General features: G+C 37.8%; 2 protein-coding genes across 2 annotated transcripts in view; both read right to left on the bottom strand.

Annotated features, from left to right (window-relative positions):
- Positions 1-323, bottom strand: part of Syt1 (synaptotagmin 1) — a 195,495-nt gene extending 195,172 nt beyond the window's left edge. Inside the window, exon 1 of the mRNA XM_059245321.1 lies at positions 109-323. Within this exon, the coding sequence (XP_059101304.1) occupies positions 109-274 (166 nt within the window). The 5' untranslated portion in view covers positions 275-323. The remainder of the gene's footprint in view (positions 1-108) is intronic.
- A 7,986-nt stretch (positions 324-8,309) lies between these two features.
- On the bottom strand, positions 8,310-9,686 carry LOC131895004 (lys-63-specific deubiquitinase BRCC36-like). The gene has a single exon (XM_059245386.1). The coding sequence runs from the start codon at positions 9,677-9,679 to the stop codon at positions 8,801-8,803; it is 879 nt and encodes a 292-aa protein (XP_059101369.1). The 5' UTR covers positions 9,680-9,686; the 3' UTR covers positions 8,310-8,800.
- Between the last annotated feature and the right edge of the window lie 5,744 nt (positions 9,687-15,430).

The following is a 15,430-nucleotide window of genomic DNA, read 5'->3' as shown; positions in this document are numbered from 1 at the left end:
GATAGATACTACTATGAAGAATAGTATATTGAGTTCTGCCCATTTTCTAATGATTCTAATGATTGTTCAATTTTTTTCTTTTTATTCAAGTGAAAACAGGGTACTCACATGGAATTTTATGCAGCTCATTCATAAACTTCTCCTTCAGCTTTGAAAAGGCATCTTCCTTTCCTTCCCCAGGACTGGCTGGCTCGGTGGCATTATGTGGGACAACAGTGGCAGCAGTGGTGACTGGCGGGGCGGCCAGGCGCTCATGATGACTCTCACTCACCATTTTTGGTTCAGGTGAAACTAACAGGGGGAAGAAAGAGAAAGCTAACTCAGAAGGCATGCCTGACCCCATATAACAGGTGTACCCAAGATGAAAACACACTGTCTGCACCTGCTCACTGGGTAAGCAGACTGTCATTAGCATATTACTTTATGTTGGCTCATGAAATATTTATGGAAGCACAGTGAGTGGAGAGCTCCTTCTGGGAAGGCTAAGACCAAATGTAGTTATTGAACAGCATTCTCTACCGACGGTACTATGTAAGCTGTCAAACCGATTAGCTATGTATACAAGCCCAATTTGGCTGTGTAAATTTAACTTTTAATGATATCATCCCAAAGTGTGCAGGAAATGACTGTTGACACATCCTTGTTCTATACTCTAAGCATCTTGTATTACCTTAAAAGAAAAACACAAATCATGCATATTAGTGTTGGAAATGTTGCTAAGTGATTGCATACATTCAAAACGTTAGTGATTTTTAAAATAACTGTACATAATAGCATAATACCGAAAGCCTAGGACACCATAAACGTTCTACAGCAAATGTCTTGAATCTCTTATAAGGATAAGTTTTCCCCCTAGTCATTTTTTGACCTTTACTGTAGGTGACACTCTAATCAATAATTTACTTGTTCTGCTAGGTGGTATTTTTAGGTCACTGTAAACGTGGCATAATTGACTCCATATATCAAGACACTGATAAAGAAACAGGGCTTGTCTGCTTAATTATTTAAATTTACCTAGCTTATCTTCTTGAATTATTTTATCAAATTCACTCATTCAATCATTTTAAATGTTTATTTACCTTTGAACTAAAAAACCCAATTAATTCTAAGGTTCTAAATGAAAACATTTTGGCATTGAATTATGGAGACACTAACTATAGTCTTACTCTCCAGCTAAATGAATTTTGAAATGTCATCTGACCTCTCAATTTTACTCTTACAAAGTGGGAAGAAATAAACCTGCTTTCTGTATTACTCAGGGTTACTATTGCTGTGATGAAACCATAACCAGAAGCAATCTGGGGAGGAAAAGGTTTATTTGGCTTACACTTCCATATTACTGTTTATCATCAAAGGAAGTCAGGACAGGAACTCAAGCAGGGCAGGAATCTGAAGGCAGGAGCTGATGCAGAGGCCATGGAGGGGTGCTGCTTACTGACTTGTTCTTCATGGCTTGCTTAGCCTGCTTTCTTATAGAACCCAGGACCATCAACTCAAAGGTGTCCCACCCCCCACAAAGGGCTAAATTCTCCCACATCAATCACTAATAGAGAATGTTCTATAGCTTGCCTACAGCTGGACCTTATGGAGGCATTTTCTCAATTGAGGTTTCCTCCTTTCAGATGACTCTAGTTTATGTTAAGTTGACATTAAAAATTACCCGGACACTTGACCCCTTGTCAACTTGACACAACAATACAACATTAGTTGACAACAACTATTCCTTTTTTGTTTATCCCCCAAATCTAGTACTGATAAATATCACAATATAAAACATATTAAAAACCTTGAAACTCCCAGCTTTTACAAATTTGAATATTTTAAAAGTTCAATCTCTTTAAAATCTCTTTAAAGGGCGTTGGGGATTTAGCTCAGTGGTAGAGCACTTGCCTAGCAAGCACAAGGCCCTGGGTTCAGTCCTCAGCTCAGGAAAATAAAACAACAACAACAAAAATCTCTTTAAAGTCTATTTAAAAATCCAAAGTGTTTTTACAACTTCTCAGTCTCTCAACTATATGGGTTCCTGTCAAATCAAAATAAATTAAATACTTTCTTATTCCAAGAGGAAAGAAGCCGGGCAGAGTCACAATCTGAACAACAAAAATGAACTCTAACAATACAAATAACTTAGTGTCCACTGTCTGTAATTCACTCACAGTCTTCTTGGCTCCAAAGGACTTGCTACAGCATACACAATGAGTCTTGGACTGAGCCAGCTCCACTGGTATCTGCAGAATTCTGGAGTCTCTTATGACAGCTGGACTAAACTTCCGCCAATAGCCTCTCTTGGGCACTCTTCATGGTGCCCAGCCTCAACTTCACTGAACGTCCCTTTCAATCCTGGACCTTCAACTGCTACCGAGGCTACACCGTCACCAGTGGCCTCTCCTGGCCTCTCCCAGGGCCAAGACTCAGCTGTTCTTTATGACCTTTTCATCTCTCAAAACCAGTATCATCGGGGAGATTCTTACACACGACCAAGTTTTGGCCCAAGTCATCTCTGGAACAGAGCTTATGTGCACTGACCCCGAGGACACACTTCCCAGAAGATTTCACCTCAAAGATGCTGGTCTCTTCTTAATCACCACTAACTGGGTTTTGTGTGTGCCTGTGTGTGTCTCTGGGTGTATGTGTTCTTTCTTTATTAGTTTGTTCATTTTGTTTGTCTTTTTCATTTGCCTGTTTGTTTTCTAAAGAGAAAAAAAGAAGGCACAGAGTTGGATGGGTGGATAGGTTGGTATGATTGGTGAGGAGATGAGGAAACACTGTGTGAAAAAACCATTTTCAATAAAAATAGAAAGAAACTGAGATGTGGCTATCATAACTAAGCCATTTGCACTACCACAGACTTTCCCTGATCTAATCCTTTCTGCTAGTCAAACATTACAGTACCATTTAAGTACTCAGTACAGGTGTATTTATGATTTTTTTTAAAATCTATTTACTAGTAAAGGGAAAATACATGTTATCTCACTAGCAGAAAACAGATTGCTTAATTTTATATTCATAGTCATTTAGCTTGTGAGAAAAGAATTTTAGCACATTGGAATTGCTAACAAATTGGAATTGAAAGAAAAACTATTATTGGATAGAAACATAAAGTCTCTTCTAAAAGAGGGAAAGATAGCCTGATCGAGTCTTTCTTTATAATAAAAAACTAAAGATTAAAATAACAATATATTCACTTAAAATTTTGGCTAAATATTAATAGACAGGTCAGCATACAAGAAACTGGATAATTGGGAAGGAGGGTAGAACAGAAACATACTCCAGGGACCCCAAATAATAGAACATATCAAAACCTGTGGAAGGGTTCATCCTTATTCTAGGAATCACTGATAAAGAATTGCTGATAGAAAATGTAATATAAAGACATTTATAGGAACTATAATACCAGAAATTACCTAACAGAGTGAATTAAGTGTGGTCATTTATAAAATAGTAGTATTAATCTTGTCTTAAATAGCTAGAAAGTTGAAAGCACAAGGGAGTATTAGCTGCAAAATACAGGTTATGAGACATTACGCAGATTGTGCCATGTTTATAAATAAAGGACTCTTGTAGAAAAGAGGTTGGAAAGATAGATTCAAATGCTAACTTTCTAGCTGAATTTTCACCTTCTCCCCTCTCAATGGCTCTCAACCTGTGGGTTGTGATCCCTTTGGGGTGTACATATCAGATATCCTGCATAATTTACAGATATTTACATTATGATTCATAACAGTAGCAAAATTACAGTTATGAAGTAACAATGAAATCATTTTATAGTTGGGGAGCACCACAAGATGGGGAACTGTATTAAAGGGTTGCATCAGTAGGAAGGCTGAGAAACATTGTCCTGTGTGTTTATGTTCTCAATATGGTGTAAGTCTAAGGTATTTTAAATTATAGAAATCCCTTCAAAATGGTTTATTCTTATGAAAACTGAACCCTACAGTATGAGTTTAGTATCCCAGGACCAGACTGAAAACACTTTCAAACACAAACTAAATCTCAAGAAAATGATGAAGCAAAAATTTCAGCAATAATACATGAAATGGCCATTGGTTGAAATACAATGTAGACAAAATTGTAGTAAAGTGTCATAAAAGCTAAAATTTTGTAGTATAACCTGAGGAAAATCAGGATCATTGTTGTTATGACAACGCTCATTCCCTTATTTTTACTCTTTTTAGGACTTTAATTATGTCTATCTCTAGATCTAAGACTTGGTATAGTTTTCTCAGATAATATAGTGAGCTAATCTATAACACTGCATAAACATAATGATTTCTACAGAAATCACTATTTCCATCTCTATTTAAGTACTGTATTTTATAATCAAAGAATACAAAATTAAAGGCCAAACAAATGGGCAAGGAATTATCAAAAAAATATTACCAAAGAAAGTACTTGAATACGTAAGAGATCCAAAAGCTGTAAGTTACTTTTGGACTGACCATTAAAAATAGTCCAGGAGAAATGAGGAAAGAGGCTGTTCTATATTAGAAGGGGAGAACAGAATTTAAGGATTTTACTTCATCAGTGTCTTCTATCTGATGTAGTGGATAGCCATTCCAGCTTTGATCTGGAAGTTCCAACCCCCATTGAGACTTCGGCAACTGTCACGCCTACAAGGCGGGCCCAAGGGAGGCGCCTGGAGACCTGAGATCTGGATGGGCCAGTGCTCTCTCTGGTCGGGGACCCTGGACAGTGGAGGTGGGCCAAGCAGAGCTCCAGAGAACACCGCTGGACTGCGATACATCTTCCTCAGACCCTGCAACCTACCTATCCCTTAATTTGTAAGTTACACCATTAAATAAATCTCCTTTTAACTACGTGGAGTGGCCTTAATAATTTCACCAATAGTCTGAAGCCAACGTAGGTGCCCATGCATCCTTCTTGGCCCTATCTCAGTGCTCAGTTTCAGTAAGGAGTCCCACACTTTATACTATGTTCAGAGAGTACCAGATGCTGGCAGACATAGCCAAAGACTTCTTCCATCAAATTGGACCTGGCCAAGAGGAGCTGGCCTGTCAATCTCTCTTCCCTAAAGACCACTGTAATCCTATCACTAGTGGATGCTGATACACAAATCCATCTCTTGCCTCAACCATGGCCTGTTGCAATGCATTTCAGTTCTTCCTTTAGAACACCATATAGAAAGCATTCTTTACTGAACTGTGTCAAACCCAGGTAAGGTTCCCAGGAATATGATCACACTTGCTCTGGAAGAATTTGGAAAAATAATGAACTACTGCCAACACTTTCACTTAAAGTCTTTCCTTGCCTGAGGATCCTTAAGCAATATGTGAAGTGTAGCAGCCTAGCAGCACATCAACCTCTCCCCCAAATTTGCAGGTGTGTGAATGGCAGCCTCAAGGTGCATCTTCTCTCCAACTCAGATGAATAAATGTTCTTGGGAGATCTAAGAGGAAAGCAGGAGATTACAGGGCTCTCTTATGGTGGGTGGGGCCTGGCTTTTGGCAGCAGATACAATAAAAGGGTTAGATAAAGAGGTGCGAGAAGTGTTGGAAAACACTGTTATGAGTTTCCACACAACAAATAAAGAGAAATTAAAGTCCTATGTCAAAAAATGTCATTTCTAAGTTTACTTACAAGCTGCCCCAATGTGTCTAAAGCACTAATATTTGCTTTCCTGTTCCCCTTTCTTCTTTTTTTTTAAATCTTAACTTTGCTTTCTGTCCCTGAACCATGTAGGTGGTGAATGTGAGACATAATCAAGACATAAATTCCAGTGTTGGTCCATCAGCAGCACCTTCTCAGTCCTTTTCACAGGCTCTGACCATGGGAAAAGCCTATGTAGATAGCATATGGTCATAGTCATATCATAGCAGATTTAAGGAGGGATCAAGATCTTATTCCACACAGGTCTAAGGCCAATAAACAACAAGTATACAAACAAATCTTTTGTCATACATGCAGTGGTATTCTAACTTTACCACATATGTATTACCATAATCCTTACAATAGCCTGTAAAGTAGGGAGGTCTATTATCTCCATGTTATTTGTTTTAAAATTTATATATATATATATATATATATATATATATATATATTTATGTATATGTATCTGTGTGTGAATGGCATGTATAGTCACATATGCCATAGTATATGGACATGGAGGTCAGAGGACAGCTTATGGTGCTTGATTCTTTACTTCTATCATGTGAACCCCAGGGACCGAACTCAGGACTTCAGGTTTGGAGGCAAGTACCTTTAACCCAATGAGCCATCTTTTAAAATTATTTTAAATTGAAAATAGATTTTTCATACAATATATTCTAATTGCAGTATTACAGTTTCCCCTCCCAATGTCCTCCCAGATCCTTCCCACTTCCCCACCCACCCAAGTCGACATGCTTTCTTTCTCACCCTCATTAGAATACCAACATGCGTCTAAAATAATAATAATAATGAATGCAAAGTATAGTCAGGCCAATTAAAAATCTTATCTAAGTATGTAATTTCTGAAATGCTCTGAAGGGCCCAGAGCATACACACAAGAAAGAACACACATATGCTTTGCTGAGCTAGGATTCCAACACAGATGTCTCACCCAGAACTGCTACAGCTATTGCTGCACTCTCCCCCAACACCAGCTGCATGGTTTGAGTCTTTCAGATCCCTCTGAGTTTCAGTAGAAAGGCTCCTCAAAGGCTAACACCACACTTACAGTTCTGTGCATAATTGCATCATGGGATCCAGAAAGCATAACAAGAAATAAAACTGCATGTGTGGGCTCCCTAGGCATGCTTGTTTTCAGAGTAGTCTATATGCAAAACTGGCAAATTATGTTACTAAGTTCATATTTTTGTCCCTAACTCCTGTATGTGGTAGACTGATATCTGACAATATTGAGTGATGTGGGGCTCCTATTGCATAGCCTAGAAGGAATGCCAAGTGATAGACTGACCGACCACTCGACAGAATATATTCTTTTACAATATATTTATATTCACACTTGTGTGTGTCTGAAGTGGGAGTTTTTTAAAAAGATGTTATGGCATCTCATATTCACTCTCTGCCAGGATAAACTGCTGCTTGCCTGGGTATGCTCAAGATGGTTGGTATCCTCAGCAATGGTCCATGCCATGAATCACTTGGGGGAACCTGAGCAAAGGTAATGAATCCTGTTTGCTGCTTGAAGCCTTCCTGTGTCAACAAGTACCATAAACACTAGTAAAATGAGAGACAAGAAGTTTGAAATATTTTAGAGGCAATATTAATGGAAAGGCTCTATCCTAGCACTCTTTTTTAAATACAGTTTTTATTTTACAAAATTACTGACTTACCAGAAATTAGAAAAATGGTACAAATTCCCACATATCCTTTATTCAATTTCCTCTAGTTGTAAGATCTCCTACAACTGTGCAACTTCAAAACCAACATTAGGACAATGGTGTAATATTCACTGCCACTAGACTTTTACACAAATTAGTGTTTGTGTATACGGATGTATAAAATACTAGCATGGGAATAGTTTTATGTACTAAATATTAGAAGCAAGATACAAAACTATATCATCAGCCTAAATGAACTCTTATTCCATAATGTCATAGTAATATATATCCTATAGACTATGCAGTCCTGAAACCTAGAAATCATTAATCTGTTACTCCCTCTCCATAGTTCTGACATTTCAACAATGCTATTGAAATGCAACTGTACAGCAAGTAACCTTGTGAGATTGCCCTTTTTTTTCATTTACTATAATATATCCCAAGTCTCATTCAAGTTATATATCTTAGTTGTATTACAGAGTAGTATTCCATGGTAGGAATAGTTTAACTACTTACCCATTGCAGAATAGTTGGGTTGTTTCTCATTTGAGGCTATCTCAAATAAAGCTATGAATCGTTTTGTCAAAGTTTTTGTGCCCAGGCAGTGCAATTGCTGGGTCATATGTTAAGTGTACATTTAACTTGATAAAACACTTCCAAATTCTTCTACAGTGTAGCTGTATTTGACATCCTTGTCTTTGGTGTATGAGAAATATAGTTTGCATCCATAACAATATTTGGTATTTTCACTATTGTCTCTTCAGCACACCTCTTAAGTGTATGTCACACCACACTCTAGTTTTAATTTGCATTCCTCAATGAGGTACGAAGTTCAACATGTTTTCATAACATTACCTGTCATCTATACATCCTCTTTGGTGAAAACATCTATTTATTTCCTACTTGCATGGTTTATTTTTGAGTTTTAATCATATTTCATTTTTCCATATTTATCAGGTATTAGATGCTACAAGGGTTGCAAGTAATTTCTTATCCTCTTATTCTCTTTCTTTTTCATTTTTTTCTTTCTTTACAAAATAAAGTTTTAATTTTGACAAATTCCAATATGTCTACTTTGTGTTCTTCTGGATTGTCCTTTTGGGCTGAAGTTTAAAAATACGTCTCCTGAAGATTTTTCTCATATGATATATTTCTAAAAGGTCTCTGTCTTACATTAAATCCATGGAACATTTTTGAGGTACTGTTAGAATTTATTTTGTTGGCCTGTAGAAGTTCCATTTGCCAAAATGACTGCCCTTTATTCCTTGAAACACTTTTGTACTTTGTCAAAATTAGTCAGGCATACAATCGTGGGTTTATTTCTGGATTTTCTTTTCTGTTCCTTTGATTTATATGTCTAGTCTTCCATGAATACCACAGTATCTTCATTACGGCAGCTTTATAAGAAGTCCTGAAGTTATATAATGTGAGTCCTCCAACTTTATCTTCTTTGAAATTACTTTAGTTTATAAATTGTATGCCAAGTGTTTTCATCCACCCATTTCTGCCCTCCCGCTTTATTCCAGGGAAGACAGCTCTTCCATAAGGCCTATCTTTTCTTGTTCCAATTCCTGCAAACGCTGCTGGTTTTGGTCTAGTCTGTTTTCCAACCACTGCAGTAGGGGCCCACTGACTGTGGACATCTGACTGCACAGATGCTTGGTGAAGACCGAGCCATTGTGGATCTTGGTGACTGAGTCCAGATGTGTAAGTCTGTGAATCCTCCTATATGCGTCTTGTTCTTCCTGACACAGGATCCTCGGCAGCTCAATTGCCGATTTGAGGCATACTTTCCCGATGGTGGTATGAGGTACAATATGGATTGGGATCTCAATTCTCTCATATTCTGAGCTCTTTGGATCTTGCACAGATTGGAAGCAAGTGTAGAGTACCCGACCAGTCTTTGTGGTTTTGTCTTCTATGAAACAAGCAAAAATCAGTCCTACGAAGCCCTGATCCATCATCTGGTACATGGCTTGTGTACGGATATCCACATGGGAAGGCCAAACGGTTATATGAGGGTGGGAATGATACCAGCCAACAACTCTCAGGGGACGACCTGTTTGTTCGGCTGACCTTTCTGCCTCGATGGAGGCTGCGGACAGCTGCTCTGGAGAGATTTCTACTCGGTCCTTCGTCTTGTCTGAACGCCGCAAGATAATGACAGAGTGAATGTGAACAACCCTGACGGGGGCATCCATCTTTTCCGCAACCGCGCCCGTTTCAGTGCCAGCGTATGTGTGTTTGGAGACACTCCTCCGGTCATCATTCAACTCCCCTATACACAGACCCATCACCTCCTCTTTCTCTGTGCTCAGAGCGTGGTTGAGACAAACCAGGAAAGCGTCAGACTCAAGGTGAACCGCCTGCACCTTCCGTATCATCTGCGCTGCCATCTTGCTCAGCCCCTCACGTAGGCCTGCTGCAGCCTGACCAATCAGAGGCGCAGAAGCAGCCTTCCCAGCGGGCTTTGCGGGGCTCCACAGGGTTGGAGCCTGGGGCACAGGGGAGGGGCTGGGTCCCATAGGGGCGGAGCCTGGGGCAGGGGTGGAGCCTGCTTAGCAGCCCCTGGGAGATCCTGTGTTTTTTTTCCCCCCCTTTTACTGTGTTTACAAGATTGCCACCAAGTTAAACTGTCTAAAGAAATCTAAGATCTTTTGATAAACATAAAATTCAATACTATGAATTTATATCAGCATAATTTACTTTGCAATCGTTCCTGGTAAGGGAAATATAAAGGGATAGTGAATTTTAAATTAATGGTTTCTTAGAGTCAAACCATGAGATTAAAAAGTGAACATTACTTGTAAATATTATAAGGTGATGAGCTTCATAAAAATTTGAACAAGCTTAGTATCTCATTCTCTCGGTTATGTTTAGTAATTTTAGTCAGCATAAATTTTATAGGAATTAGTTAAAATAAAAATTCGATTCATTGCTACATTAGTTTTTTCTCTCAAATCATTATAATATGGGCTAAAATAACAGAAATAAACCAAGTACCTAAGTCTAAACCTAAACATTCAACTATTACAATAATGACAAAAACATCAAGAAATCTTTTATAAACCTGAAATCTCCTCTAGAGTAAGGACACAAATCTCTAAAAACACGGGACATTAGAGCTCTTTCTAAAAGCACTTGATAATGAATTCATAAAATTAACATTGCTAATTTTGCAACCATTTCTATTTTAAGAAAATATTTTATTACTGAAACTTCAAAACCACACTTGTTTTTAAATTGCCAGTCTACACTGAAGAGCATTTATGCTTTTAATGGGTCTCCCAAGATTTCTTCTAGAAAGACAAGATTGTGGTCAAGAAGGGAAAACATAATAGCTTTTCAAATGTATTGGAAAGACTTCAAGTATATTGTGTAGTGTCATAAAAATGGTGAAGTTGTAGCTTTCCCTTTTTCTCTCCCTCCCTCCCTCTCTTCATCACTCCCTCCTCCTTTCCTTCCTTTCTTCTTTCCTTCCTTACATTTGATAGGAAAGATGAACATAGAAGCCCAGAGAGAAATAAAAATAATATAGATTGGATGGTTTCTAAATTAGCACATACCCTGTTAGTGATAGCCATGATTTTATTTTATCTTTGCGGCTGTTTACTATTTCTTTTGGAGTTGACATCTTCCATTGATCAACTTTATATGCTCTAAAGTACAATATTAATTGAAGCTACTCTTTTCCTTTTGTATGGTAAGATAAAATTAGATGCTTTGGCAGTGTTTGAAGAAACACAGGTTTGTTGGTTGAAGCTAACTGGCTCTCCAAATGCTTTCTATAGAAACCACAGATAAATGATTTGGAATTCCCATTTTCCCTTGCTTTGTTGAGGCTCAACTCTGAACTCTCACTGTTTCTGAGCTGCAGGCACTTGAGAGAAAATCTAAGCTTGGAGCACAAAGCCCTCTTTTATCAAACTCCTCCAACTGTCACTGTTTTGTCACACAGTGGAGCAAAGCTTGAAAATCGAACCACAGCTCCAGTTGCGGTAAACTCAATGGTTGGAAAAATGCTCCAGTCTTTCAGCTTGAAATAGTATATTAATAAACAAAGGAAGGCAATACTTACTAATGTGTAATATTCAGGTATTTGAAAAAGTTTGAGCATATAAGGGCTTCTGCTATTGACAAATAAACTTCATAAATTGGGGGGCATGTTATTATTTGTGTGTTAAGGATGAGAAGATCTGCCAGAGGTTGCACAGCCAGGAAACAGTGGAGCTAAGTAAGGTTTGCACTGAACTGGGCTGGTTTCTTAGCCCATGAAATTTTCTTACTAGTGAGGAAATAAATGTTGATTGAATGAATAAATCGACTGCCTACAATATGTCCAATATGACAAAGTGTTCTGAATAACTCTCACCCTGTTTTAAATGAAGATAAATTAAATGGGTATCTTTCAGACCTGTTGAGAAAGAAAAGCTCAGAGTTAAGAGTTATTGGCTAGAGAAATTATTGTGGGAGACTGTACTGAGAAAAACACATCACATGGAAAACTACTGAGAGGGCCACAAAGAAACTGTGAGTTTAGCACTGTTTATGTTTGTATTCTAAATATCTCAGCTATGAAGTATGAAAGGTATCAATTTTGCTTCCTCCTTCCCAAATTCTACCTTCTTCTATTATGTCAGTGGATTTCTGTGAACCTAAAACATAAACAAACAGTATCCATAATCTATAAAATAAACCATCCCTTCCCTACAATTTAAAACAAACACACTATTTTGTTGTTATTTCTGGATAGCTGTGGACCTAGGCAGATAACCTAATAATATCTCATAGGGAAATCTTAGTTTATGTGTTAGTCATGATAACCTGGTTCATTTTACCAGTGGTTGCTTGGAGACCAGGGGATACACCTTGGGAATGTTGTGATGTAAGAAGAAGTGTTATGGGTTCCTTCTGAGAACTTTTTTCTGACTTTAATAATGAAGATATCCACAGAAATCAACACCTCTCTGCTGGTTGGTACGGTGGTTGCTCTGGGAGCTGGAACTGTTGTGATCACAAGAGAAGCTAGTGAAGACAACTGATACTGTATGAATGACAGGGTCCAAAGTTGGTAGGGCTGTTGAGTTGTGTCATTAATCACCTCTCATCTTGGGACTTGCAAAAGAAGGCTTTCCTTAAGGATCAGCCAAGTTTATGTCCCACTGCCTGTTGCTTGTAGCCAGGAGGTAATATGTATAAACACGCTACAAGCTGAGCCCCACAGTAACAATACAAACATCTATTTTTTTTTTTACAGCCTTATTTAATGCTATGTTTTGGTAAATTGATTTCTTCCTGATGCCCTTTACTTGTGTGTACCTCTGACCCTTAGCTTCAGATTCCCAACAGGTTTGAGAGATAGTCACCCCATTTATTATTTAGAAACTGTTCCATACATTGAGTTTATAAATTAGTGTAATGTCCTGCAACCCACCCACATTCTAGATAGATAAGAAATGAGTTAATACGAAATATAAGATAATTGGTTTGTGACTAGTTTTCTTTAATTTAAATGCTGGAAAGGGTTTAGAGAAAGATCCACTTTGGTACATAATATTTAACTTAAGTGGTCTACCTTTTAACATGCTCATCATCAATGAATATGTGTAACAAGGCAACGCACAGCTATACTTTATCTACTGGGAACAATTTAGAAAGGAATCAGGGAGTTAAATTGGGAAAAATATTGTAACATCAGTTATCTACCTGTGATTACTAGGGTTATAGCCCTCAAGCACTCTGTAGGCAGCTCTTTTGTTCTTTTTTCTTTCTCCTTCTTATGCTTCTTTTGCTTTTATTTCTTAATAAGAAGCAATTTGTATTCTATCTCTGCAATGAGTCAAGCTTTCATAAATTTGGAATGCATCCACAAAGATTCTCATGGCTTTTTCCTCTTGACAATCTGAAATTGCATCACTTTAAGAAAGTCGTTTTAAAATAATGGTCAGATCAAGACACGTTATAGACATATTTGAAATTCTCAAAGACAAATAAGAGATATACTTAAAAAAAATTTTGGAACAAATGCCCATACTCATGGATCAGTAGGATTAACATAATAAAATTGACCATCCTACCAAAAGCAATCTATATATTCAATGTAATTCCCATTGAGATTCCAACACAATTTTTCAAACATTTTGAAAGGACAATTTTCAGCTTCATACAGAAACACAAAACACTCAAGATAGCTAAAACAATCCTGAATAATAAAAGGACTGCTGGAGCTATCACCATTCCCAACCTCAAATTGTACTACAGAAATATAGCAATAAAAACAGCATGGTATTGGCATAAAAACAGATACACTGATCAATGGAATCAAATTGGAGACCCAGACATAAATCCACACACCTATAGCCACCTGATTTTTGATAAAGAAATTAGAAATAAACACTGAAAAAAGCTTCATCAACACATAGTGCTGATAGATCCATATTTATCACCCTACATGAAAGTCTACTGCAAATGGATCAAAGACCTCAAGATAAAGCCAGATGCATTTAACTTGATAGAAGAGAAACCCAAATAACCTTGAATTCATTGGCATAGGAAAAGACTTTCTGAACAGAACACCTTCAGCACAGGCACTAAGATGAACAATAAATGTGATCTCAAGAAACTGAGAAACCTCTGTATATCAAAGAACACCATCATTCAAACAGAGTAGCAGCCTATAGAATGGGAAAAGGTTTTTATGAATTATACATTGGACAGAGGGCTAAGATCTAAAAATATATAAAGAATTCAAAAACCCAGATATCAAGAAAACAAATAATCCATTTTTAAAAATGAGGTACAGATGCAAACAGAGAATTCTCAATACAGGGAATTCAAAAGGCTGAGAAATACTTAAGTGTTCAACATTCTTAGTCATCAGAGAAATGCAAATCAAAACTACTTTGAGATTTCATCTAACACCCGTAGGATGGCTAAGATCAATAAAACTCATGCCAGATCATGTGGTGAGTAGTGGAGGAAGGAGAGTTAGCACCCATTCATTGCTGGTGGGAATGCAGACTTGTACAGCCACTGTGGTAATCAGTGTGTCAGTTTCTCAGGAAAATGGGAATCCACCCAGCTACACTACTTTTGGGCATATACTCAAAGGATGCTTCGTCCAACCACAGAGATGGTCTCATACATGTTCATTGCTGTTCTATTCATAAGAGCTAGAAACTGGAAAGAACCTAGATGTCACACAATGGATGAATAGATAAAGAAAATGTAGTATATTTTCACAATGGAATATTACTCAGCCGTTAAAAAATGAAATCATGAAATTCACAGGTAAATGGATAGAACCAAAAAAAATCATCCTGAGTGTGGTAACCTATACCCAGAAAGACAAATGCAGTATGTATTTGCTGATATGTGGATATTAGCTGTTAAGTAGATGAAAACCAAATTATAATCTGTAGAACCACAGAGGTTAAGTATAGAGTACTGGACTAGGATGACAGATATCTCTCCCTAGGAAAGGGAAATAGAATAAATAGTTATGGATGGATATGGGTTGACTTGAAAATGAGGATCAAATAAGGAGGAGAGGGGAGTAGAGGGAAGAGGGGCAGAAGGGAGGGGATGTGGGGACAAACAGCTAAAATTAAGGGCCAATTAAGAGGTTGTATAGATGCCTAATACAGTAGAAGCTTCCTGAAATATATCCATATAGGAAGGTGATCTAAACAAATCTGCCAACTAATAGGGGAGACAGAGCCCAAACTGGACATCTCTTGTGACCAAATGAAGTTTCCAATACTGGAATTGGGTTACATCTAATTGAGTTTTTTGGCCAAAGGCGTCCCATGGGAAATCCCAAACAATCCAGGCTGTTGCCAAGACCATAGGTTGCTCTCCATAAACAGATTGCAAGGCCCCATTGCTAAAGACAACACCTACACAACTCAATGAACATGGAGAAGTGAAGTTGGTGTCTCTATATAGTCTTCAGTAGTACGTTAGTGTCTTTGGTACAGGAAGGTACTCTGCACACTACCAAAGAAGAAACTTTGATACCACCCCATTCACAATTCCTCTGATCTACTATGGTGGCCTCCTTGCAAAATATGCTAGAGTAATGGTGGCACAAAACTTTGAGAGTAATCAACCAATATCTAATTTGACTTAAGGCCCATTCCCAGAGA

The sequence above is a fragment of the Peromyscus eremicus genome, chromosome 18 (genome assembly GCF_949786415.1).
Source record: "Peromyscus eremicus chromosome 18, PerEre_H2_v1, whole genome shotgun sequence".
Lineage (NCBI taxonomy): Eukaryota > Metazoa > Chordata > Mammalia > Rodentia > Cricetidae > Peromyscus > Peromyscus eremicus.
The sequence above is the reverse complement of the archived record's forward strand: the minus strand, read 5'-3'. Positions and strand labels throughout refer to the sequence as shown.

Bases quoted from the DNA above. Each gene is read 5' to 3' on its own strand.
- LOC131895004 (XM_059245386.1), bottom strand. From the start codon at position 9,679: ATGGCAGCGCAGATGATACGGAAGGTGCAGGCGGTTCACCTTGAGTCT.